This window comes from Zonotrichia albicollis, chromosome 12, assembly GCF_047830755.1.
Source record: "Zonotrichia albicollis isolate bZonAlb1 chromosome 12, bZonAlb1.hap1, whole genome shotgun sequence".
Taxonomy (NCBI): Eukaryota; Metazoa; Chordata; class Aves; order Passeriformes; family Passerellidae; genus Zonotrichia; species Zonotrichia albicollis.
In genome coordinates, this window is record NC_133830.1 from 12,248,425 (window position 1) to 12,272,149 (window position 23,725).

The window sequence follows — 23,725 nt, forward strand, 5'->3', positions numbered from 1 at the left end:
CTGGATTAAATCCTTTTACCTTCTGGTCTTCTGTAGTTATCCCCTTTGCTCACAGCTAGCATAGTTCCAACAAAAAACCCAGACAAATCTCTGAGGATTTGTCTGCAGAGAGAGTTGTTCCAGAATAGTTATTCCTGATGAATTGTTCTGAATTGAATCCCTGGATGGATATTTGTATTTTGAAATACTCATACTTGATTCCAAATTAGCTTAATCAGCTGTAGAATTAGATTGAATTAGTCTGGCATAAGGCCAGACTGTTATGCTCCAGCATAAAAGGATCTATGCAAGGAAATAAACACTAATAGCTATTTTGGTTTTAATTAATCATATCTTAATTCAAATTAATGTCAAATGAATGTCCAAACATGGATGTGTATATATACACTAGAGAAATCTTGTAGGATATCCTGAAAGGGTCTGTGGACCTGGACTTGAATATTCTTACCTGACTTATGTTGTGGTTTGGGTTTTTTAACAACAGACTTTGTTAGACAGGAAACTCTTGAAGATGATACATCTTTTAGGCTTATAGGGTTTGAACAGAGAAGTGAATACTGTTGAGATTGAATAAAGGTGAAACAACTTCATTCTATCTATAAAATAAATCTTCCTTATGTTTTCTGACTTGGGCAGAAATAACTGCACATTTCACTTTGAAAGTGTATTTCACATGCAGCAAATCTTAAGCTGGATAAACAGAGTGTGTACAACTTTTCTTTTTCCTAGATTGGAAAGGAGAGGAAAAGATTTAGGAAAAAAACCAAACATTACTGTATGCATTAGTAAAATGCCAACAAAAGTAATAAAAACCCAAAACAAAACACTGAACTTTCTTTTCTCTTGCACTTTAGAAAATATCTATTCCCATCTGGATGAGGAGAGCTCAGAATCTTCAGCGTATGCTGCAGGTCTCCATGTGGAAAGGCTTCGGCCCCGGCCAAAAGTGTTCATCTGCTACTCCAGCAAGGACTGCCAGAAACACATCAATGTCATCCAGTGCTTTGCTTATTTTCTTCAGGACTTCTGTGGCTGTGAGGTAAACTCAGCATTTCATATGTAAACATTTTTCCTTAATTGAAACAGCACTCCCAAAATTCTGTGCTTGAAAAGTCGGTGTTTCAGTCACTCCTTTCCACAGAGATAACTTCTGTTATTTTTCTAAATTTAGGCTGTATGAATTTTCTTTACCTGGGGAAATGAAGAGATCTTATCCAGTGTAGACAAACCAAAACAACCCAAACCAACAGAATAGTTGAAGATGATTTCAGGACTTTGATTCAGCCATGTTTAGCTTGCTTTGAATTAAGTGCTTTTTCTGTTCAGTAGGCCTTACATCTTTACAGTCAGCAACCACAAAGAGGTGTTGTTGTCTACTTGATATACCTTGGTGTTCCTAAAGTGTGTTTTGAATTGTAATATAAAAGAAGTTGAATCTATGAAGACCTCTACCCATAGAGCAAAAACTGCATTATTAGGATTACTTGTTGACAGCATGTACTTACTGATTTTTATTTTTTTGCTTCCCTTCTGTTCCATTAATACTGTGAAATCAGCAGCTCTTTTTTTTTCTTGTTTTTGTTTGAATGGTATGAGAGAGACATTTCAATTGCTACTTTGAATGAGCAGGCCTAGAATCTCATACTGCTGAAATGGAATCAATGTGTGACCAGTTGTTCACTTTTCAGCTGGAAAAGGCAGGACAGTTGCTGGTCTCTTTGTGCTGCATTTTCCCCCAGCCCTGGGATGTGACTGGGCTGAGCCAGAGCTGGGTTTCATTACAGCAACTCTGCTCTCTGGTGACCAAACACAGAAACACAGCTGAGGCCTCGTGCTTGCTGGGGATGGTCACAGCTTTTTCATCTGCTTAAAATAGTTCTGGATAAACTATTTTATAACTGACTTACTTGAAACTCCTTTTAGAGATGTACTTTAGCCCTACTACTCCTCATTGGAATAGTGTTGAGATGAACTCTTACTGCTCTAACCATGGAATATATGGCCTTGGACAGCACACAAAATTGATATAACAAAATAGTGATAGCACCTATGTATAGAAATAATCCATATTGTTATTAAAGCTGTGGAGTTTAATATAAAAAGTAATGCTTAATGCATAACAGAAGAGTTGCACAAGTATTTTTCATATGGAATTGGAATGTTTTCTCAAAGGAGAAAACCAGTGGCATTTAATAACCATTTAAAATAAGAACTTGTCCATAATAAAAATGCTTTCTCACAAATAGCAGGCCACACAGGATTTTGAAGAACAGAAACAAAACCAGACACAAAACTACCTGCATGTCCCAGGCAGCAGTAAAATGACCTCTCCTCCCCAGGCTAGAGCTGTTTGGAAGGAGCTGACCATGATCTGCAGTCCAGCTGACAAGCACCTCAGGCACGAGCACTTTCTCCCTGCAGCCAAATGTGTGGCAGCACTTTTCAGGAGTCCTTGTGTTCTGGGCATTCACCTGCTCTGCCTTCTGATGGGGCAAAGTTTTCCACTCTGCTGTGGGTGACAGAGCAGAGCAAAAATTGTTGTTCCCTGGAAAAAATGCTTCAAAGAAGATTTTTATAAGTGGTTTTGATGTGTGTCTATTATGCAAGTTTTTTACATCTGTTTTTTTCTCTCATCCTACTACTCATTCCTCCTGTGAGATAAAGCATTGTGTCCCTCATCTTAGTGTACAAAAACATTTCAGATAATGTAGAATGGTCAGAAAGCTTGACCAAGTACAAAATAAAACAACTCCTAGGATAAAATTTTTCAGAGCTTTCTCATCAGATAAAATGGCTGTTGTTTTGCATCCTAACTGGAAGATCTTGATATTATAGGCACTAATTATGTTTCTCTCTAGATATGAAAATTCTTGGTATCACACTTCATTAATATGCAAGGATGATAAGTGAATATGGCACTTAGGGGCACAGTTTAGTGCTAGACTTGGCAGGGCTGGCTGAATGGCTGGACTTGACCTTAAAGGTCTTCTTCAATCTAAGCAATCCTGTGATTCTGTTTCTTCCATTGCATTCAGCACATTATGGACCCAGACACACAATGGTAAATGTTTGAGGCAAGCACAATTGTTTATTGTAGATTGATGATACCAAATTTGATTAGATAAGTTAATTGTAATTTACTTGATCCAGCCACATTTTCTATGTTCTTTTTATTCCCCAAAAAATATTGCTGTGTATCAAATCAACATTTGGATGTGTGTTTTTTTTAGGGAACCATTTGGGTTTGTATACATAAACCTTAATCAGATTTTTTCCCTTTTTTTAGGTGGCTTTAGATTTGTGGGAAGATCTGAAAAGCTGTAAAGAAGATCAGAAGGAGTGGCTTATTAAAAAAATAAACGAGTCACAGTTTATCATCATTGTGTGTTCCAAAGGGATGAAATACTTCGTTGAAAAAAAGAACTGGAAGCACAGAGGAGTAGCCAGAGATGCAGGAAAAGGAGAACCCTTTCTCTTTGCTGTGCTGACAGTGGCAGAGAAGCTTCGGCAGGCCAAGCAGAACTCAGCTGACCTCTGCAAGTTCATTGCAGTCTACTTTGATTACTCCTGTGAGGGAGACATCCCTGCCATTCTGGATCTGAGCACAAAATACAAACTCATGGACAATCTCCCCCAGCTCTATTCACACTTACACTCCAGGGATCTCAGTGTGCAGGATTCAGAGGGGTTTCCTGTTAACATCAGTAAAAGGAATTATTTCAGGAGCAAATCTGGGAGGTCCCTTTATGTTGCTATTTGCAACATGCATCAGTTCATTGATCAGGAACCAGACTGGTTTGAGAAACAATTCATTCCCTTCCCTCCACCTTCTTTACACTACTCGGAGCCTGTCATGGAAAAATTTGATTCGGGCTTGGTTTTAAATGACTTGGTGAATAAACAGGTGATGGATGGTGATTTTTACCTGAAAACAGATCTAAACATTTCAGTGGGGAATTCAGACTCTCACTGTATCATTCAGCACTTAAACCTTGGAGAAGATCTAGAAACTCAGGACATTCAAGGGGGTGGCAGCTCTGTCCTTCAGCCATTGCTACATGTGATTAAAGCTTCAAACCTGAAAGACATGCCTCGAGATTCTGGGATCTATGACTCATCTGTCCCTTCATCTGAATTATCTTTACCTTTAATGGAAGGACTATTGACAGACCAAATGGAAACATCTTCCATTACAGGGAGTGTTTCTTCATCATCAGGTTTAGGTAAGATACAGCAGCGTGTCAAAACTTACATTCAGTTACTGTGCATATTTCTGCCATCTCCAAAGAGGTAAGTTAATATGTGAGGAGCCATATAAAAGGCTGCAGAGAAAGGTGAACATTGTATAAAGATGTTAAAAATAAACACAAAATTAAAAATATTTTAAAATATAAAATAAACGTAAAAATAATATGTAAAATAAAAATATCATATAAAAATAAAAAATTAAAATAGGTAGAGTAACTTTGGAAAAATTGTTTCCTAAACTTACAGTGTGTGGAGGAAGCCTTAGCTAGATAAGATTTCACTAAAATTCTATTAATAAGTCACTGCTCATTAATTGACCTATTCTTGGAGAGATGGCTTCTTCCTTCCAGGGCCCCCTTGGCAGCTGGGATTTCAGCTGACAGCTGTGTGCTGTAATCCAGAGGGTGATACGGTGCAGCATTCTCACAGCCAGCCATAAATGCAAACCTGGCATCCTGTTTGGCTGCAGCACATCCTGCATCCTTCAGGGGTATCCTCTGTGCTGTGCTCAACTCAAGTTTCAGGATGACATCAGGCTTCCCACAGATCCAGGGCTGGGGAATGAACAAATGGCTTTCAATGGAGTCATTTAAATGCTTGGAAGACACTCTCCAGAATAGACACCCAGCTCAGATACCTCAGTTAGAAGGTGTAAATTTTGCCTCAGGGTGTATAAAAAAATTGATCTAACCTTACTGGTTAGAGGATATTGAACTGGCATCACAACTATCTCAGTGAGGAATGTTCCAGGAATTGTATTGATATGATAAAAGTGCTCTGTTGAGACTTTCCTTAAGCAGCCATGTGGGAAATTGATTTGTAGAGTTTTTCAGACTTAACAGAAAGCTTACACAGCATGCTGTGTAAAACTTCAGCTCTGTACAAATCCATTTCCCACACAGCTACAACAGGTGAATATTGTATTTTGATGGTTGTATGCTGTTCTTTTTTCTAGAATAAGTGTTGACAGTGCATTAACTAGACATTTCTCTTGGGTAAATGAACCTTTTATTCTTATCTAGATAACTCATAACTAATGTCTGATGCCAGAATTATCTTGGACGAAGAGAATACAAATGCTGATTTACAGATACAGCACCTGTCAGTTAGATAGCCTATGTGACTAAATAGTTAAAATCTGAAAAAAACTTCAGGTGGAAAAAAAGACAGATTTACTGTTTTAATTAATTAATTAAGCCACAATTACTCTGTTTTCAGAATTAAAACTATATTTTTTACTTTTCTACCATCTTCTAACCTAGTCTTTTCTCACATGTGTGGGAAAAATTACAGGTGATCTCTGTAAAGGTTCTAGTGCAAGTGGGCTGCTCGTTTAAAGTGTATGGCCTCCCTGGCAGAATGCTTTCCCAGTGTGCCCCTCCTGATCAGTGCTGAGCTGTCAGCTGGCTGTCCCAGCTGCAGGGAGGCACAGAAGAAAGAGGCAGTCAGTCTTCCCAGTCATTAATTCTCCAGTCACATACCCCCCTGCTAACACGCTCCAGCTGTGCAGGTTAAACGTTAGCGCTCTTGCTGATGTTCCAGTGTCTCAAGAAACCACAATTTCTGCCATTTTCCCATTTACTGCCCTCATCCAAAAGCACCACCCTGCCTGACTCTCCCCCAAACCACAGCCCTGATGAGGTACAGGTTACAAAGGAGAGAGCACTGGAACTGAGCATCATCTGCCTTTTAGACTGCAACCCATTGAATTTCCTTAGTATCCCAGACATACAAAGCATTTACAGCCCTAATATTTATATGCATGCTAATGAGAGGAGTAAATAGAATTTTTTAGCTTTTATTCTTGTTCTGAGAGATAGACACATCCAAATTATTGCTCTGAATTCACCCTACATTTCCGTTTTTTACTTATTGTACCTCTTACTTGGTCAGAGCAGATGTGAATAGCTCTGACATTTAGCATCTCGAAAGATCTTTCCTCTCTTCCTTAAAAGGCCAGTTTGATATAATCTTTTTAATAAAAATCATAAATCCCCTTGTTTATAATCCTTTCTGTGCAATTCCTGAGCAGACTACTGGTCTGCAAAGTAAAGTTTCTCAAATATATCATCATATTTAGCATGGAGTTTAAACCAGTTTAATTTTGATGAAGTACCAACAGCTAAACCTTTATTAGATCCATTCACTAATGAGGTCTTCCCTAAGAAGTCCTGCCTGGGAAGAAAATCAGTGTTGTACCTGTAGATAACATTTGCTGAGCATAATAGCTCAGCCTCAGGAGTGCATGACAAGGTGGTGCAGAGGCATTTCATAAGTTTTCTTGGCATTGTTTCTGAAATGTTGACTGAGTACAAAGTCTCTGTTTCAATTAATGAACTTCACTTTTTTTTTTTCCTTTTATAGGGGAAGAAGAACCTCCTGTAATGACTGCTACAAAGTTCTTAGTGCCTGGAATATGTAAAGCAGAACTTCATTGCCACATCCACTCTGATGAACTGCAGGCAATTGCTCCTTTATAATACATGACAACATTGTTATGCATTGCCACTTTATCAGCAGCCTCTGTTTGTGCTTTAACTACCACACTGTCTCAGCACCAAATCTACTTGAAGGAACCAACTGCCCCTGAAGAAGATCTGTTATTCCATTTTTTGTGGCCAGTAAACTTGAATCTGTTGGTATTTTTATAAAAACTCTTTCATGATTTGAAAAATGTACATGGAAAACCAGAAGAGCATACATTTAAAATAATTCCTGTTATAATTTAAATGTCATTATATTACACTGTTTACAGATGCTATAATCAAAATTTACTATTTTTTGCTAGGAATAACTTTGCAACTGGACATAAAATAGCTTGGAACATTAAGCCTTAGTAAATTTTGTAGTCCAGCCTCTAGTTTTAAGTGCTGATGTACTTGATGGCAGGAGTGTTGTAGTGAATGAGAACAGGATTTTTTTCAGAAGCAAGATAAAATGCCAAAGGTGACATCAAGAAATTCTCCATCAGAAGAAATAACTTTCTTTTCAAAATGTTTGAGCTCTCTTCCTCAGCCTCCTTCTCCCAGATGCTAATGTATGTCAGTGTTTCATTCCAGTTCATGTGTCCCTCCCCTGCACTGATCTCCTGTGTCTCCCCTGCAGTCGGGCTGTGCTGACTCACACACAGCCCCGTTCTGAGGCTGAGCATCATTCTGTAACAGACAGAAATACAGCTCCTCATGCTCTGAATGATACCATGGAAACAAAGCTCCCTGTTTCTTCCTGAAGGGCTGATATGAAGAATAAAGAGATGGGAGAAGGAAGGCCATATCTTATATTGAAGATATTCTAGGTTTGTTCAGCCATGAGAGGATTAATTATGGGGGGTTCGTATTATCATCTGAGGACAGGGTGCTGCAAAACCACCTGGGCTAAAACGAGCCCAGACCAGCATTTGACAGGCCAGGAGTACTTTGTGTTGAACCAAGCAGTGAGAAGAAGCCAGTGAATTATTTTGCAGTTTACACTATTTATCATCACTTAGTGATTCAATTGTGTGCTGTCACTAGTGTTATATTAAGGAAAAATGCAGAAACTACCACTGGCCATTTTTATTTGCTGAGACAGAACAGGCATGTCCTGTTTCCTGCAGTGACCAGGTGGGTAAATCTTCACCCAAAATGTCCCTCCTGTTTCCTAGGACCAACTTCTCTGAAATTAAATGCATCTCTGTAGCTGCAGTTCCAGGCACTATTACAGGAATAAAAGTATGGGAACAGCAAATACTAAAGGACACCTCACCAATGTGCCTTTGCTCATCCTGGTCACAGAGTCAAATTCTGGCTCATTTAACCTGAATTCACATTCCACTAGCAGGAGGTTACTTTAAAGAGAATTAAGGGAGAACTCAAATACCTCAAATATTCTCTTAGTTTTAATAGATGAGAATTAGACATTGTTACCTGTTACATTTTATTATCCATTTTAATAGCATGAGATAGAACTATTAAACTATGATTTTGGCTGAGTAGCTGTAAAGCTCATGGGTTGTTTTCTTGGGTTTGTTTTGTTTTGGGTTTCTATGTGTCAGTTTATATTTAATCATTGGAATTTCCAAACAAAGGACTCTTGAGATTGTTATCACAGATGGAGTAAGAAAGTGCTGTAACAATTGTGTCTAACAATTAATGGCAGAACTCTGACATGCTTTGCAATTGTAATATGAAATTCTGTGATCATTTGGATCGGCATGTGTTGGATCTGGAGGCCCTTGTCCAGTAGTGAAATGTTCCTTATTCTCTCTGCTTTCTGAATTTCAAAGAACACTACCTGGAAAACTTCAAAACTTGCAATATCTAAGTAAGTTTAGGTCATTTTACATACATAGTGAATCATCTGTGCCTTTGATGATTTTTTTAAGGCTGTGCCTTGAGCCTTATTGAAGGTAAAATTGTCCATGTTTTCCCATTGCTTGAAGGTCACACTAGGGAATCATTTAGAGGTTAATGCTCCTCCACTAAATCCAGCTATGAGGGATATCCAGCTATGGTTTGGTACAATTCTTGTTATTTTACTGGAGAAAGGGTTTGGATTGAATGAGCTGAGGCAGAAAGGTGACACAACCTGTGTGCTGAAGATCTGCTGTGCATAGAAGTGCCAAAGCTGCACAACATGAGAGGAGGAGGAGGCAATTTCTTAGCAGTGAGCAAGTGAAGGTAATTCTGCTTTCATCCATTGGAAGTCCCAGCTCACTTACTGTTATGTAATGCTGGGCTAAAGATTGGGAAGATTTCCTGGTTCCATTAAATATAGTGGCTGAATCAGTATTATGAAATGAAATTAAGTTTTCATTTTGAGCTCTAAGAAAGCTGAGTGTTGAAAAGGGATGAAGGTAGTTGCACAAAGAATTGCTTGTCATTAATGCTTTTTTTATTTGTTCAAAATTTGCTGTACAATCTTGCAACACTTATTTGTTAATTATGAAAAGTCTATGCAGATGACAGTCACATCTAGGGGTGGAGGGAAGAAAAATTCCTTTATTCCTTCTTAGCTTAAGGTGGAAGCAGCATATTTTATGTACTCAGAAGAAAGACAACATAATTAAGTGAAAATATGGATTAGGATGGCCCACACCTAAAGTTTACAAAAGTAAGAGAAGTAATACTTATCCAACTTAGCATGGCTTTTTTACAAAGCCACAGTTCCTAAAACAGTTAGATACTGTGTTTATTGAGATACTGGAAGGACATAGTACTGAGTTGGCAAGACTATGCTGGGAATAGCAGCAAAAATCCTTGTAAAAATTATTTTTTAAAAATATGTTAACACATACTAGAGGTTAGCTTACTACTGTTTTCAAGCTTTAGTAAATTCTAAAGATCATGGTAATGGTGAAAGGATCCCTTAAATTTTGCTACACTCAAGTGTGTGGACATTGGATATTTGATAGTGTATTTTCTGGGAGGGTGAAGAAACATTGGAAAGCTGAAGCTCAGGATGTGACAGTGTGTTCAGCATTTTGAATGGGATATATATGCAGTTGTTGCCATAATTTGTACCTGTCCATGGACACATCAACTGTTGAAAATAGAATGCATCTGACATTTTCAGAAATAATGTTTTGTCATACTTTAATTTAGAAATTAAATGCCAAAATAAAATATTTTTTTTCCATTTCATTCATTGGGCTTTTGTTGTACTATTAAAAAGAAATGGCTAAAAAGTGCAGTGACTTTGTCCTGCACACTTTGAGTGCAGTTCCACACAACACTCAAGCAGCCAGACCTGCTGGCTGCTGTTCGTGCCCTGCAGCTGGGAGGGAAGCAGCTGTTTTGATGGGTCTTTCTGATGGGTTATAGTCGAGCAAATCTAAGAAATGTTAACTTTTAAAACTTTTGTATGGGATGGACAGGATCAGATTTTATTTTTTAATAAAATTGCATTAATATGATTTTATGTAATTTTTTCCTGTATCTTCGCTGAAGGTCTCCTAGCAGTACATGGTTGTTCTGCATGCCAGGTGAAACCTATCCACAAAACTGTAATAACTTGGATTGACTTTGTCAAAGAGGATGTGATAAATACTTAAGATTTCTATGTGGGGTTTTTTTATCCAGCTGATTTCAAAGCATTGTTCCAGTCAGTGAACCCTGCAAACTGTAATTTTAGGGATAAGCCTTGAAACCACTCTGATTCCTTATGTTTGGGTGAATGAAGGGGATCTAAATATACTGTTAGATATGATGTTAGATACAATGTTAGCTATTGTAGGCACACAGTGTGGGGTGGTTGGGCTGTGGCTGAGCCTCATCATCCCCAGTGGGCACAGCTGTGAGCAGCAGGTGAGCAGCACTGACAGCAACGAGCCAGGGAGTGCCCAGGGCACTGCCCAACCACCAAAGGGAGCAGAGGGCACACAGGGGCAGGGCATCAACAGGAGGGGGTAAAAGGCTGGGCTGGAGAACAAGAGAGAACAGACCCTTGCAGCCTCCTGAAGTGATGGGATGTTACTCTGCAGGGGCAGATGCCTGAAGCCTTCTGAGGAGGTGAGGTGCTACTGTGGCTGGGTGGATGCTTAAAGCCTTCTGGAATTGTGTGGTGATGCTCTGCGTATCGTGGCTCTCTCAACTGTGGAATGTAATAATTTATAATATAATAGGCTTCGTGGTTATAATAGTAAAAATCCATGCAAGAAGAAGACAACGTGGAGAAATTTCTTCATCAGCTAATAAAAAGACTTAAAGATGTACTGAAGGAATGAAGGCCAGTTTACAAAACTCAGACTTTTTTCCAGGTTCTCTGGTAGGGTCACAGGCCTTGGCAATAGGTGGCAGGTTGAACTAGCATGAGTGAGTGTATGGAATGCTGTCCTGTTGGGCTGCTGATTTAGTTGGTATTCCAACTATTTAGCTGCTACTGGTGTGCAAAAAAATCTGCTTGTAGAGAGGCAGTCTTGTTCATTATAAGAGTCAGGTAAGTTTGTTTTGTGGCAGTCTATCATTTTGGCTTTTTTTCTCCATGGGGGAAGTGCATGTCTGTGGTTTCATGTAATTCTAAACTCTGAGACATCTGCCCCCTGTGCATGTTCTGTGTTAACCCTTTAACTGTAAACCAACATCAAATTGCTCACAAAACTGGCTCTGAATTTTTGTCAGGTTTATGATGAGATTTACTCAGCCTAAAATACTTGCTATTGATCATCATAATTCGTTTTCCTAGGAACACAATATTTTTTCCATTTCCTCAATATTGCATATCTTAACAGCCATAGAACCCTGCATTGTACCAAGGGCTTGGGAAACTGATAGTCCTTTTTCCATTTTGAGCTAAATTAACTTCTAGAGCTTGTCTTTGATTGGAATATTGACTACTTCCAATAGCTACAAACCAGGAGTTCTTTCTTACCTTTGCCAGTACAGTAAAAATACAGATCAAACCTAAAAACAGAAGTCACCTTCTTCATGGTTAAAAAAATTATTTCTAAGTCAATTACAGAGACTTAAACTTGTCAAATTGGATGCCTTGCATGGTAGAAGGGAAAATTAAACAGTTGGAGAATGGAGTTGTTTATGTATTTTTCACATAGTTGCCAAGCTAAACTATGTTTTTAAGAAAAAAATTGCCAAAAGGATTTTACATTGAGGAAACCAGTGCCAGGACTATTTTCAGGGCAGCAACTGACTGTCTGGTAAAAAAAATTTCTGGTGCAAGTTGTAGAACTATAATCACAATATAAAAGTGGGTTTTGGCAGTTCTTTAGGCCTTTCTGGAAGGCCATGGCCACACCCTTTTTAGTAATGCTTTATTTCTCAGGTGATTCAACCAATCTCAATGGGTCTGGTTATGAAATCAGATACTAATGATGGGAGTGGGACATGGATGAGACAGATTTTCGTGTATAGGTGCACAACTGGTCACATACAGGCCATGAGCAAGTGTTTCTGTCCTCATGTTGCATGAGAGCTGGGTAGGAGCTGGATGAAGTACAGGACATGGATCCCTTGGGAACGGAGGTGGGCTGGTGTCACTGAAGGCAGAGCACAGCGCTTCATGTCTTGGTCTTGAGCCATGGTGGTGATTCTGTGGGCAGCCAGTGTGTTTGGTTAGAGATCATTGTTGCAGCTTTGGTGTTTTGCAATACTTTGTGTGCTGGAACTGCAGGGCACTGGTTGATGTCTCAGTGCTGCAGCACCACTGCAGTAAATGGTGGGAAACAGAGGCCCTGCAGGAACTGCAGCAGCAGGAAGAGGCAGATTTGGGGCAGACACGAAGCAATGCTTTATTTCCTTCACAACACCCCCCAGAGAGCTGTGAGGTGTGAGGCACCTCGGGGCAGGCTCTGCAGGAGCCTGTTTCAGCCCCACAGCACTCCTTGGTGTGCTCCTCTGGAAGTGCCCTGCTTGATGAGAACCTGGTTTGCAAGAATGACTCCTTTATAATTTTGATGAAAATCTAGAGTGATTTAATTGCTGTCAGTTACATCATACTTATTTCAAAATAATTAAAAGTGAGAATAGAATTAGACCTACTTGTCTTTAGCAATGTCTCATAGAGGGGATGTACCCATAAAAGCTGTGAGTCATCACCAGAAAGGAAGCTGTCTGCTCTTTACTGTAGCTTTTGCAAACTTGCCAAGGTGTTTAGGTGTTAGGAAGGAAGTCACCATCTCTTTGCTGAAGAGTTGGACAATGCTCAGCTACTGAGGGTGGAGTGGGAATGCTAGTGACAGTGAATCAGGAAAACAGGGCAGGATTTGTGTTTTCCCCCTCTTTGCTTAGACTGTCTCCAGAGCTGAGAAACTCCACTACATTTATTTGAATATTCATGTTTTTAACCTTTAATTGGCTTGCTAAACTTTTTTTTTAAAGTATAATAGTCAGATATCATTGTGTTTTTAGGATAATGTTTTGGGACTGAAGTGATTGTATATTTAACAGTTGAATTTTTTATTTTGCATACTGAAGAAAATTTCATGCTCGCCATGATTTTAAAATGCTGAACAAACCACAATTACAAGTTACATTTTATAAAATATTGTCATTAAACTCAGAAAATACAAATTAGTAATTACTCAAAAGTGTTCAGCCTCCCTTGACAATGCTTTTAGTTGGTGTGTTTGAGCATATTCTAGTTTGTTATATAATTATAAATGTTACATCAATTAATTGTTCTTTCACTGTGTGCATAAGTAAGTGGAAATTTTGTGGACACATAAAATACTCTGAAAGTTAAACGTCTCTAAACAGAGCATCTCTTCCCATTTCCTGATAATAAGTATCAAATTAAGCTTTAAAACACAGGTCTGGAACTGCTGCTTTCCATGGCAGGCATGGTAAGTCCCGGATGAAAAATGGACATACACTTATATCCTGTGCATCTCTCTTTTATAACAGGCACTGCCAAGGCAGGGGGCAGGATGTCTGTTTTCCACTTACCTTGGCTGCAGCTATGACAAAGGGCCAATGTTCGGGGAATCCATCAGAAATGATCATATTGAGCAACCTCACAGGTTTCTCCCTTCTGCTAATTATATCAAAGCTGCTGGGAGCCCAGGTTTTGCCCATAACCTGGTGTTTATAACATAAATCCCTGACTTTGCCATAGGGCAAGAGAAGTGCCAAGTCTCCACACACCTGTGTAATTTATGGGAATTGCTAGTTTAAGAGCAGAGAAGAACTCCAGCTGTAAACTATTATGTAAAACTACTATGGCATCTTGATGGCTATTATCCAGTTGAATTGTCCTTATTTTAAAAATAATTCACCTTACAAACCAGTATCTTTAAACATGATATTAATTCCAGAATGTTTTCATACAGTGTGGAGTTCAGACTTATTGTAGTATTCCAACCTGCAGAAATGACATGGAATTATAGACCTTTACTTAAAGCAAGGTCTGATGCCCATATGTCTCTTCCATACCACATTCCTATCCTCAGCAATTAGAAACAACTGAGAGATGAAATCTCCCCACAAGATGTTGGTTTAGAAAGTAAGGCCAAACCATAGTTCAGTATTAGTTATTCTGCTGTGAAGTGTTTCTGGGGTCTGGGCTACAAAATGTGATGAGTGCCTTTATTAGTGTTTTTCCACTGGCTGTTTTATGTTGGCAATGCTATTGCTGTGAGAGACCTACTACCTACACGTCTTTTGAATTTGTATTTGTTTTAAGTGATGTAATTGTTAGTATTTATTATTACTATACTGACTTCGGTCCAAGAAAATAAGATGATCTTTACCAGGCGCAGTACAAACACAGACTAGAAAGAGTTCCTCATCTAAAGTGCTCATCATCTACCTCCATCTTTGCATTGCTATGGTTTTCCAAGTCAATAGGGCTTTTGATTGTATTTCCATACAACTATTTTGTCCAAAACACACGTGGCCTGTTGCCACCTGTACATTATTTATCGCTATTTTCCACAAGTTTTTAACCCAATGGGACCGGCTCCTGGTCACTTGCTGTTAATATCGTTTGAGACAGCGTGGCGCCATGTCCTTTGACTGTCTCTGGTCGGTCTGAGTCCTTCGCTGTTCTCATCCCCAGCTTGGCTTCCTTCCCCTTCCCCGGGGCTGAGGCCGGGGCAGCGCAGCCCGGAGCACCGGCAGACGCAGGGGTCAGTCCGGTCGGGGCTGCGGCCGCAGCTGCTGTGGGGCCCGAGCAGCCGGGGCGAGCCGTGCAGAAGGAACCCGGCGCGGAAAGGAAGGACAGGACACACAACCGAGGAGCAGATTGGAGCCGGGAAAGGATCCGGGAGGGCAGGGCGGGGAGAGGGGCGGGCGGCGGGGCGAGGCGAGCGCACACACAGAGACCCAGCCCTGCCTCCGCCTGCCGTGACAGCCGCCCGGAGCCCCCGGAGCGCGTCCCGCCCGCTGCCGCCGGCTCCCCGTGCCCACCCTCCGCAGCCCCTTCTCGCTGCCGGGCCGGGGCGGCAGCTCCGCCAGCCGCATGCCCGGAGCGGGGCAGGAGCCGGAGGGCGCAAGGTGAGTGCTGTCCCTTGGGGCCGGGCAGGTAGGCGCTGCCCAGCGGAGCTGTTCGGGCTCAGCTGTCCTGGGGCAGCCGGAGTGGCGGAGCTGAGCGGAGGTCGCTCCGGGGGAACCCGCCGCGCCTTACGGGACTCGGAGCGGTAGCGGCGGGTCGGGAGGGGACTCCCGGCAGCTCCTGCTGGCTAGAACGGGGCCGGTCCTGCTCCAGCTCCTCGCCCCGCTCCGGATGCCCCGTGTGGGGGAGGCCGCAGCTCCGCGCTGCCCCGCTCGGTGCGGGCGCCGCTCGTGCCCGTGAGGGGCCCTGAGGGGGCGGCTCCGGGCTCGGCGGGCGCTCAGCCCGCTCCCTCTCGGGTGCCTCTGTTCGTTTATGCTTTTGAAGAACTTTCAGCGTTTGTTTAGTGGCGAATCTCACACGAGCGTCGGCTTCCAGGGAAGGGCCGCGGTGCCCCGAGCCGGCCGCTTGCTTTGAGCCCCGCAGTGGCTGTCACGGGCCGGCTGTGCCCCGCTGCTGTTTGCCTCGGCGAGGCCCAGAGCCGGCTCTCGGCCCTTCCCTCCGCCTCGGGCGAGGAGTGAGGGAGGCTCGGGCTGAAAGGAAAGTGGAAAAAAACACTCAGGGAGCGTAGTGAGTTACACGTGCGGAGCGAGGCGCCGCGGCCGCGGCGGGCTGTGAGTGGGACGGCGGCTGCGAGGGGCGCAGCGCGGGCTCTGCGGCGCGCAGGTGAAGGCGCGGGCGGCTCGTGTGGCTGCGCGGTCATTGCGCTGCTGCTCCTCAGTGCTGGGCTCGGCAGCGGCCAGGAGATGTGATTTGCTGCGGAACCATTTACGTCCATGCAAGAAATTCAACTCCGGTAATTTTTTTCCTGAATTTCATTTTTTAAATTGAGTTTTTATGTAGTTCTTAAATCTTATGACTCTATAAACGTTCTTGTGTACCTTTTCCATGAATGCCTACATTTATTAATGCAATTTCTAGTTCAATGTTATCCTTTAGTACATTTTCACAGTTAAGGGACAGAGGAAATTCCCTCATCATCAAACACTTGCTATGGCGTTACTTTGGTTGCATACTCAGTTCTGCAGCATGTACAGATGTCTGCTGAGTGCAACAAGTTATGAGATGGATGTTGTACCTGTACAGAATTCGAGTTCAGAATAGGAGAACCTATGGGGTTTGGAAACGAATGGAGCTAAGTATTTATTGCAGAATAACTGCTTGCTCAATGTCGGTGGTAGAGTGTGTGAAACAGAGCTGCCCTGGTGCAGATGAGGTAAGGGAATGCCCGGGTATATCTCTGGCTTGTCATTTTGACAAGTCCTTGATTGAGTCCTTTTTAAATTTTTCATACGTATGATATGATACCTGTTCTCAGTAAATAGTTGTTAGGAAGTGTCAGTACAGTGTGAGTAAATAAAATGTCATTGTTTTGAACAGAGATGCCATTCACTGTCCATGGGAGCGGTGTGTATGGGTTAGCAGTGTGACAGGGCCTTGTGACCCACTGTAACACTTGGTATCATTCCCTGCACATTCTCGCAGACCTCCGCTCTGTTTTGAATAGCTCACTTCTTCTCAGCACTGTTTTTGTGTAGACAGTTGTTCTGGCGTGATTCCAGGCTGTGGGAGTTGTGTGTGCACATAATTTGGAGGTGCATTATGTGAAGTTGCTTCCAGCAAGTGGCAAGTGAGACCACGTGGCCTTAAACAAAACTGTTTTGTTTTGCTGCTCATGAATTGAAGTGGGTGACACCCGCTTCTGCTCGGGGGTTTATGTGTAACACCTTCATATTGACTCAGGAGCTTTTTGCCTGTGTTAAAAAGCTCCTGAGTGTTTCTTTTTTTCCCATCTTAAATATTTTGCTTTAAGTGTTGAAGGAAATTAACCTGACCTCTTAAATGTTGTTTACCCTGGTGTTTTATTTGTATGTTTCAGTGGTTTAGGTTTTTGAACAGTCTCCTTTGATGAAAGAAATTTTCTGGGTTTCTTTTTGGTTTTTGAGGGGTTTTTTTGAGAGCATCTGCTTGCTGCTGCAAATGCTGTAATGAATGCGTTTAGAATCCTTTTGGAACTCTGTGTAGGTGCTGTATTTTACTGAAGACAACTTATACTCAGTGTATGAGTGAGAGCTGCATTTGGAGAAATAATTTGTTGCCATTTAATTGCTGTGAAATATGGAGGGAAACTGGTGAATGATATATTTGTGGAGGATTATTTTGTTTAACTCACTTAGCCTCTTTATGTGTCTTTGCTTTGCTACCAAAGTGTGCCTCTCAACTTGTGGGGATGTGTTGTGGATCTCGGTTGTTCAGGTCATATGAAACCTGGAATTAACAGAAGGCTGACGCCTTTCATAACTCTTTAGGAGTGTGTAAATTTACTGTTGTGTAGTATCTCAAAAAAATTGGAAAATAAAGGACTTGGTAAATACACTCCATTAGTCTGTGATTACAACTCACCTCCTGCTTTTCTTATGACTGTAAGAGCTATAAAGTAACAATTCTGAAACGAGTGTTTATTTAGGATGTGGCTGTGCGGGTCTCCACCCCAGCTGTGGCTCAGGGGATGTGCAAACACACACAGACTGTTCTCCCCTCGAGTGCCAGCCGGGCAGAACGTGCAGGGATGGGCTGTCAGGTACCCGAATGTGGGCAATGATTAACCCGCAGGTGCTGCCACAGCCCGGATCAGCTGAAAGGGTTCCTGGCCCAAGGACCGGGCTGGTAATACCCGAACACAGGGCTGTGTACATCCATTTACTTTTCATTTATTTCCTAATCAGGGCTGCTCAGTGGCCCGAGGGGAGGCTGCTGCCTGGCCACAGAGGTCTTTGCAGTAACATGTGTGTTACCCAGACCTCTGCTGAGGGCAGTGATTGAAGGTATGGCCAGGGGTAAAATGTAGCAATTCCTCCTAAAAATTGCTTGAACTGGACAAGAAGTTGAAGCTTTAAATTCTTGGCAATGACAGGGGGTTTTGGTCTTTTGTGTTAAGTCATTATATATGCAATCAGAAATGTAACTAGGAAGGTGCCCCATACTATTGTTCTTGCTTTTTCCCTTCCTGTAGAGTTAATTGCCCTCACAGTCCTCTAGTTGCCCTCATAGCTCTGCAGGTGTAATCACTGTGAGGTACAACTTGCAATCAGAGAAGATTACTGGCTTTTACACTGCTGGAGCTTACATCAACTTGGAAAGTTGGCAGGAATGATCTGGACTTGTGTGGTTTCTGTAGAACAAGAACAGCTGCTCTGCTGCTATCATCTCTCAGACATTTTAGTTGTTAAAGCGCGGCCTTTTGTAGTTTATTTTAAACATTTCACCCTCTCTCCTAAATTAATTTTCAGTGTTATAATGAGGAGAAGAGTATGCCCGTTACACTGTGTGTCCTGTATCAGGAATCCTACTGGCTTTATTTTAAATACAGCAGTGTGCCCATGTAGCGTTCTTCAGAAGGTTTGTCAGGACTATCACTGATTTCCTGAAGATGACAAGCAGCTCTTTGGACAGGGAATGTTTTGGGGGTGACTGATTCCTTCTGCTCTTGGGAAGGGTTAGACAAGGCAGGTGGGAATTGCAGCAGCAGCAGGTTTGTGTGACATGGGCAGTGCAGGGTGTCCCAGCCCTGCCAGCCCCCAGGACAGTGAGGTTCTTGGGTGAAATGCTTTGCTTACAGAAATAGGTGCTGTCAAAGTTAACGTTGGTTGATGCTCCACAGATAGAAGTAATTAATAGCCAAGGAAAAAACTCACTCAAGTGAGCTGGTTGTTGTGTGGATGGGTGGTCTTGCAAGCTTTCCTATGTGGGCTTGGATTCTAAAAACTTGCCCTTGTAGGTTTGGATTCTAACTGTGCTTAGCAATTGCAGGTGAAAAGCTGTAAAAATTCAGTTTTAGGGCAATACAACTCTGTCTGCCTTTCAATGTATTGAATAACCAAGAATATAAATGCAAGGCAAACTTGACAAACTTGAATTGTATTGAACTGTGCAATAATCCTGAATAAAGTAATTATGATTATTAAGATGGTAGTCTAAAAACATCATCATTTTAATTTTAGGCAGAAAATATGATACCCTTCCAAGCAGATAAAATTTTAACCTGCTGCTGTTTCCTGGAAGTGATGATTCTGATAAAGAGAAAAATGTAGTGGTATTTCTCTTGGTTTTACTTTGTTCTTAATGTATTTTTGTTGAAGATAAACCTCTTTATTATGAGGGAAGCAGGAATATGCTGAAAGGACGAGGAGAATATGAAGAAAAGAGACAGTGGTTGCCTTAACTTTACACTGGCCATGCATGCTGTGTATCATTTTTCTTCTGCTTTTCTGAGTCTGCCTTTACCATGAAAAAGGTTTAATTTCAGTGCTAGTTTCAGAAAATGCCCTTTTTTTTTGTTTAGTAAGTTGTTCCTTAAATTGACTTAGCTTTGTATAGCCCTTTTAATATTCTTCATAGACACAGCAAAAAAAGATACTTCTGGAAGTAATTTTCCTCTAGATAAAATCTAGATTTAAAAAAAAAAAAAACAAAAAACCAGAAAAAAACCTTTGTGTTTGTTACAACGTTTGAATAGAAACTTAGTGCTTGCTTTCAAATACAGAAGTTTGAGGAGGATGGAGTTAAATAAATCTCAAATTGCTGGTTGTATGAGTCACTAAATTGAGAACATAAATACTCATATTCTTTGGAAAGGACCTCTCAACATTGTTTTCCTGCTTAGTGTCAACTGCAAAACACAATACAATATGTTTAGCTTAAAAGTAGTTCTATTTGCATTTGAAATCATAGTTTATGATAAAAGTCAGATAACCTTTTGCATGGGAAACTGACCAAAGGCTGGCATGAAGTCTCCAGTGGAGGCTGCGTTGTCATCCTGATGTGTTCTGTTTGCTTGCTTTGCTGAAAAGAAATAAAACCTTGGGGAGGGGTAAAGGGTGGAGCAGTGGGCAGTGCTGGAGAAATCTCCCTGCATGCTGGTAGAAGGGATGGGTTGTTTTGTTTGCTGCCTGGTGCTGAAGCCAGAGACTTGAAATAGGAACATCTGCATCTTTTAGTCCAGAAACAGATTTGTTGTAGGACAGCGTATGTAATTTCAATATCAATGACAAAAAAATTCTTGATACCTGTGTGTGTTGAATACAGTACTTAGTGTTCTCTGTATTCTGCTTAAACAGTAAATTTCATGTTGTGTGTGTATTCTTCTGCATTTTAAACCTTCTCTTTAAAATGCTTTGTTGAAGTCTTTGCAAGTGTTTTACAATGCTCAGTTTTGTTCTAATCGGATGAGTGGTTTGGTTGCATGTTTTAAGATACAAGAGTACTGAAGCCTTAAATTTTTTTAAATTGGTAATGCAATTGACTACTGTGCCTAAAAGTGTCAACACAGCTCACAAACATTCCTACTGTGCCCTGCACTGCTGGAGTTTGACTTGAAACCACTGGCAGCTCCTGGTAACTGCAGATTGGAGAGTGTGGGTGAGTCCTTGCTCCTCTATTCCTGGCAGTGATGGACTGGAGTATTTAATATGCTGATGTGCAAGACAGACTAAAACAGCAGTCTCAATTATTTCTTGTTCTTTTTTATCATGCTTCTGAAAGCTGAGATGTAACCCTGTCCTCTCTTTGATGCTGGGAAACTTCTCCAGGGGCTTTCATTGATGGCAGTGTTAGCTGGATTACAATGGTATTGGCTGCCTTCCATTTATTTTGGTATTTTTAAGGGAAAAGAGCAAAGGCTCAGTTGGCCAAAGGACTGGATCTATTGATAGTGTTGTCTCATGGTGGGCTCTATTTCTCCAGCATGGAGAAATTTCTCCTTGCATGTCAGTGCTCTGGCTTCAGCCTGGATTGAACTTTTATCTATTTATTTAACAGTTGTCTTTTGTCTTTTAATGTACTTTGTGCTGAGAATAAGTACAACAACCCTGCTATCTCAAAACTAAATATTGTCTTTTCTATATGCTGGATGGACTGTCTTGCTGTTTATAGCAACTGTGTGTCTGTGGGAGAGGGAGCCAAACTCAGCTCTTGCTGTGAATTGGAATCACTCCTTTACTACCAAGCTGCTGCTCTGTCACCTCGAAGAGTTGTGACAGATTCACCAAAATGTGCAGCATCTCTGGTTCTCTGAAGTGCTGCCTCCAAATGTCTTTGTATATATGCTTCTGTAAAGTACCTGTATAAAATTTAACTGCACTTCTGAAGAGGACAGAAGGCATATATTTTTACTAGGATGCCTTCAGAACAGGAATAAAAACTCTCAAAAATAGGGATTTGAAAAGGTCCTCCAAAACATTATTCTGTAGAGTATCAGGTGCATTTTTAAAGACTCCAAGAGAGTAAGTAATAACATGCCCCATGTGTTCATGAGGTCAAAACTTGAAATAACCATGGTGTGTGTGGAACCAAGTTTATGGTATGCTGCATGGGTGCCTTGGATTGAAGTGCTCATACAAAGTGGAATTCTCAGCACTGGCTGCTACTTTGAAATGTTCCTCAAGAGCTTCTTGAGTTTTCACCCGGTTTCACTGAAGTGTTGCTGTAGTGGCATAAAAATGTTTTGCAGCTCCCATATCTGAGAGTCTTAGGAAAACCATGTGAAGAAAATATTGTTTTTAGAATTTGTTGTGATGCAGTTAAACAGTGAAGTTTGGTTTAAAGTTCAAATGTGCCCTTTAGCTGTTTAACTGTTTGCCTAAGGCGGCAGCTGCCTGAGTGCTTTGGGGATGGGACATACCTGTGTTTGCTGACTTTGGGTGTGGGAAGGTGGCTTTTCACAAAGCAATGCCAGGGTGAACGTGGTCATTCACTAGAAACAGCAGATTTCAGGCAGCTGGTGAGGAAATAGGAATGGCCTCTTCAGAGATGTCACACCAAAACTGCTAACAGGTAACCAGCTCTGCAGGCTGTGTGAGCACAGAGACATTTGCTGCCGAGAGTGAGGGTGGGTAACATCTTTTTCCTTGTAGTAGTTGCTCATTTTTGTTACATAGTGCTGCTACTGGCTTCTTTTCCATTAAGAAGAATAATAGTTTCTGCATTGAGGGTTCTTAGAGTTCAGAAAAGATTTTTTTTCCTCATGGTTTTCCTATCAGCTAAGTATAACAAGATACTGTTTCAACAATGCAAAGCATTCTAGTGAGGGTGAGGAACTGTGGGAACATGTTTCCTCAGAAGATATTAATTATTTTTGCTTTAACTGTAGTGAACAGCTGTTGAAAGATATGTTATTTTTTAACTACAGCTACTGTGACTATCTTGTCTAGAGATACAAATAGGGTGTGGAGGGAAAGGCAAAAAATATTTTTAGCCTGAGGATCAAAGTGTATCTACACTTAATAACACAAGGGGAAGGGGGAAAAAAAGGTGGAGGAGAGAATGGACTTTGTATAGGGAATCAGTTTTAGTGAGATTGGGTAATACTTACCCCATTTGTCCAGACATAAGTCAGGTTTGAGCCTATGGGGTGTTGTGACTTGAATACTTTTGTTGAACGTTCTCATGTTTTTTCTCTTCAAGAAATCCTGCAGTGCTGTTCTGTGCAGGGGTTCAGGGGCTTCAGTGCTGTGCTGCACTACAGCCCTTTCCCCAGCTTTGCTTTGTTCCCTTAAGGGCAATTGCAGAACTCCCAAAATTAAATACAAATGGATAAAATATACTTAAATATAACACACTTGTCAGTATTTGAGCTAGTGGCTTACCACTGCTAGGCTTTTCTCTGCCACTGTGTGATGTAAGAATCTGCTCTGAGGCAGCTGGGCTGATTAGGCTTCACAGAGTTAATACTCTAAACAGAATTTACAGTATAAAACAGAGTTAATACTTTTCATGGAAGCATAGAAGAGATAACATAGGAGAATTTTAGGGTTCATGTTTCCCTCTGGGGACTCTAGGCAACCTATACTTGGTCATAGAAGACTAAGTATCCTGAATTTCAGATGTCTCATCAAAACCAGCAAGGATGTTTCTTCAAGTTTCCTCAGTAAGACAGAGAGAGTAGTGATAAACTTAGTTGATCTATAGTTTATAGATAAACTATGAATAAGCTCTGTGGCTTTGTTTTGTCATGTGTTTGTTCTGCCCACTTCCTGCTGTTACTGCACAGCCTGATCTCCAGGACAGCACCTGATCCAGGAGTGTGCCCCTTGTCTGGAACAGGCAAGGTTCAGTCTGCACAAGCTGAGGAACAGAATGGGTCTGAGCACTCTCTTAAATTAATATTCATTGACTTGTCTTAGCATCTGGCTTCAAGTTATTAGGAGGGAGGATGATGGATTTATTTTCCTCCTTCAAGTTTCATCATGAACCTTGCCTGTGCTGTAGAGTTCAAGTCCAAACAGGAGTTGGATGGTGATGCAGAAAGAGGCACCTGTGAACAGTGTCTTTTTTCTGAACATTGTTCTTTTGCTTCTTGAGTTGCATTTCATTTTCTAAGATGTTTTTGTTACTGGAGGGTGATTTTACTGGAGGATAGTGGTAGTATTCTGACTGTGTGCATAGATATATTTTTAAACATATACAAAATTTGCCTTTGCTAGTTTTAAAAGTGTGGCTC

At 41.2% G+C, this 23,725-nt stretch overlaps 2 protein-coding genes across 6 annotated transcripts in view; both read left to right on the plus strand.

Moving 5' to 3' along the window:
- Positions 1 to 9,869, plus strand: part of IL17RD (interleukin 17 receptor D) — a 59,478-nt gene extending 49,609 nt beyond the window's left edge. For all 5 annotated transcript variants that reach the window (XM_074549855.1, XM_074549852.1, XM_074549854.1 and 2 more), the window contains exons 11-13: positions 855 to 1,039; positions 3,287 to 4,223; positions 6,613 to 9,869. In XM_074549855.1, coding sequence (XP_074405956.1) covers positions 855 to 1,039; positions 3,287 to 4,223; positions 6,613 to 6,728 — 1,238 coding nt within the window. In that variant the 3' untranslated portion in view covers positions 6,729 to 9,869. The remainder of the gene's footprint in view (positions 1 to 854; positions 1,040 to 3,286; positions 4,224 to 6,612) is intronic.
- A 3,783-nt stretch (positions 9,870 to 13,652) lies between these two features.
- Positions 13,653 to 23,725, plus strand: part of ARHGEF3 (Rho guanine nucleotide exchange factor 3) — a 109,039-nt gene continuing 98,966 nt past the window's right edge. Inside the window, exons 1-2 of the mRNA XM_074550225.1 lie at positions 13,653 to 13,699; positions 14,714 to 15,173. Of these exons, the coding sequence (XP_074406326.1) occupies positions 13,653 to 13,699; positions 14,714 to 15,173 (507 nt within the window). The remainder of the gene's footprint in view (positions 13,700 to 14,713; positions 15,174 to 23,725) is intronic.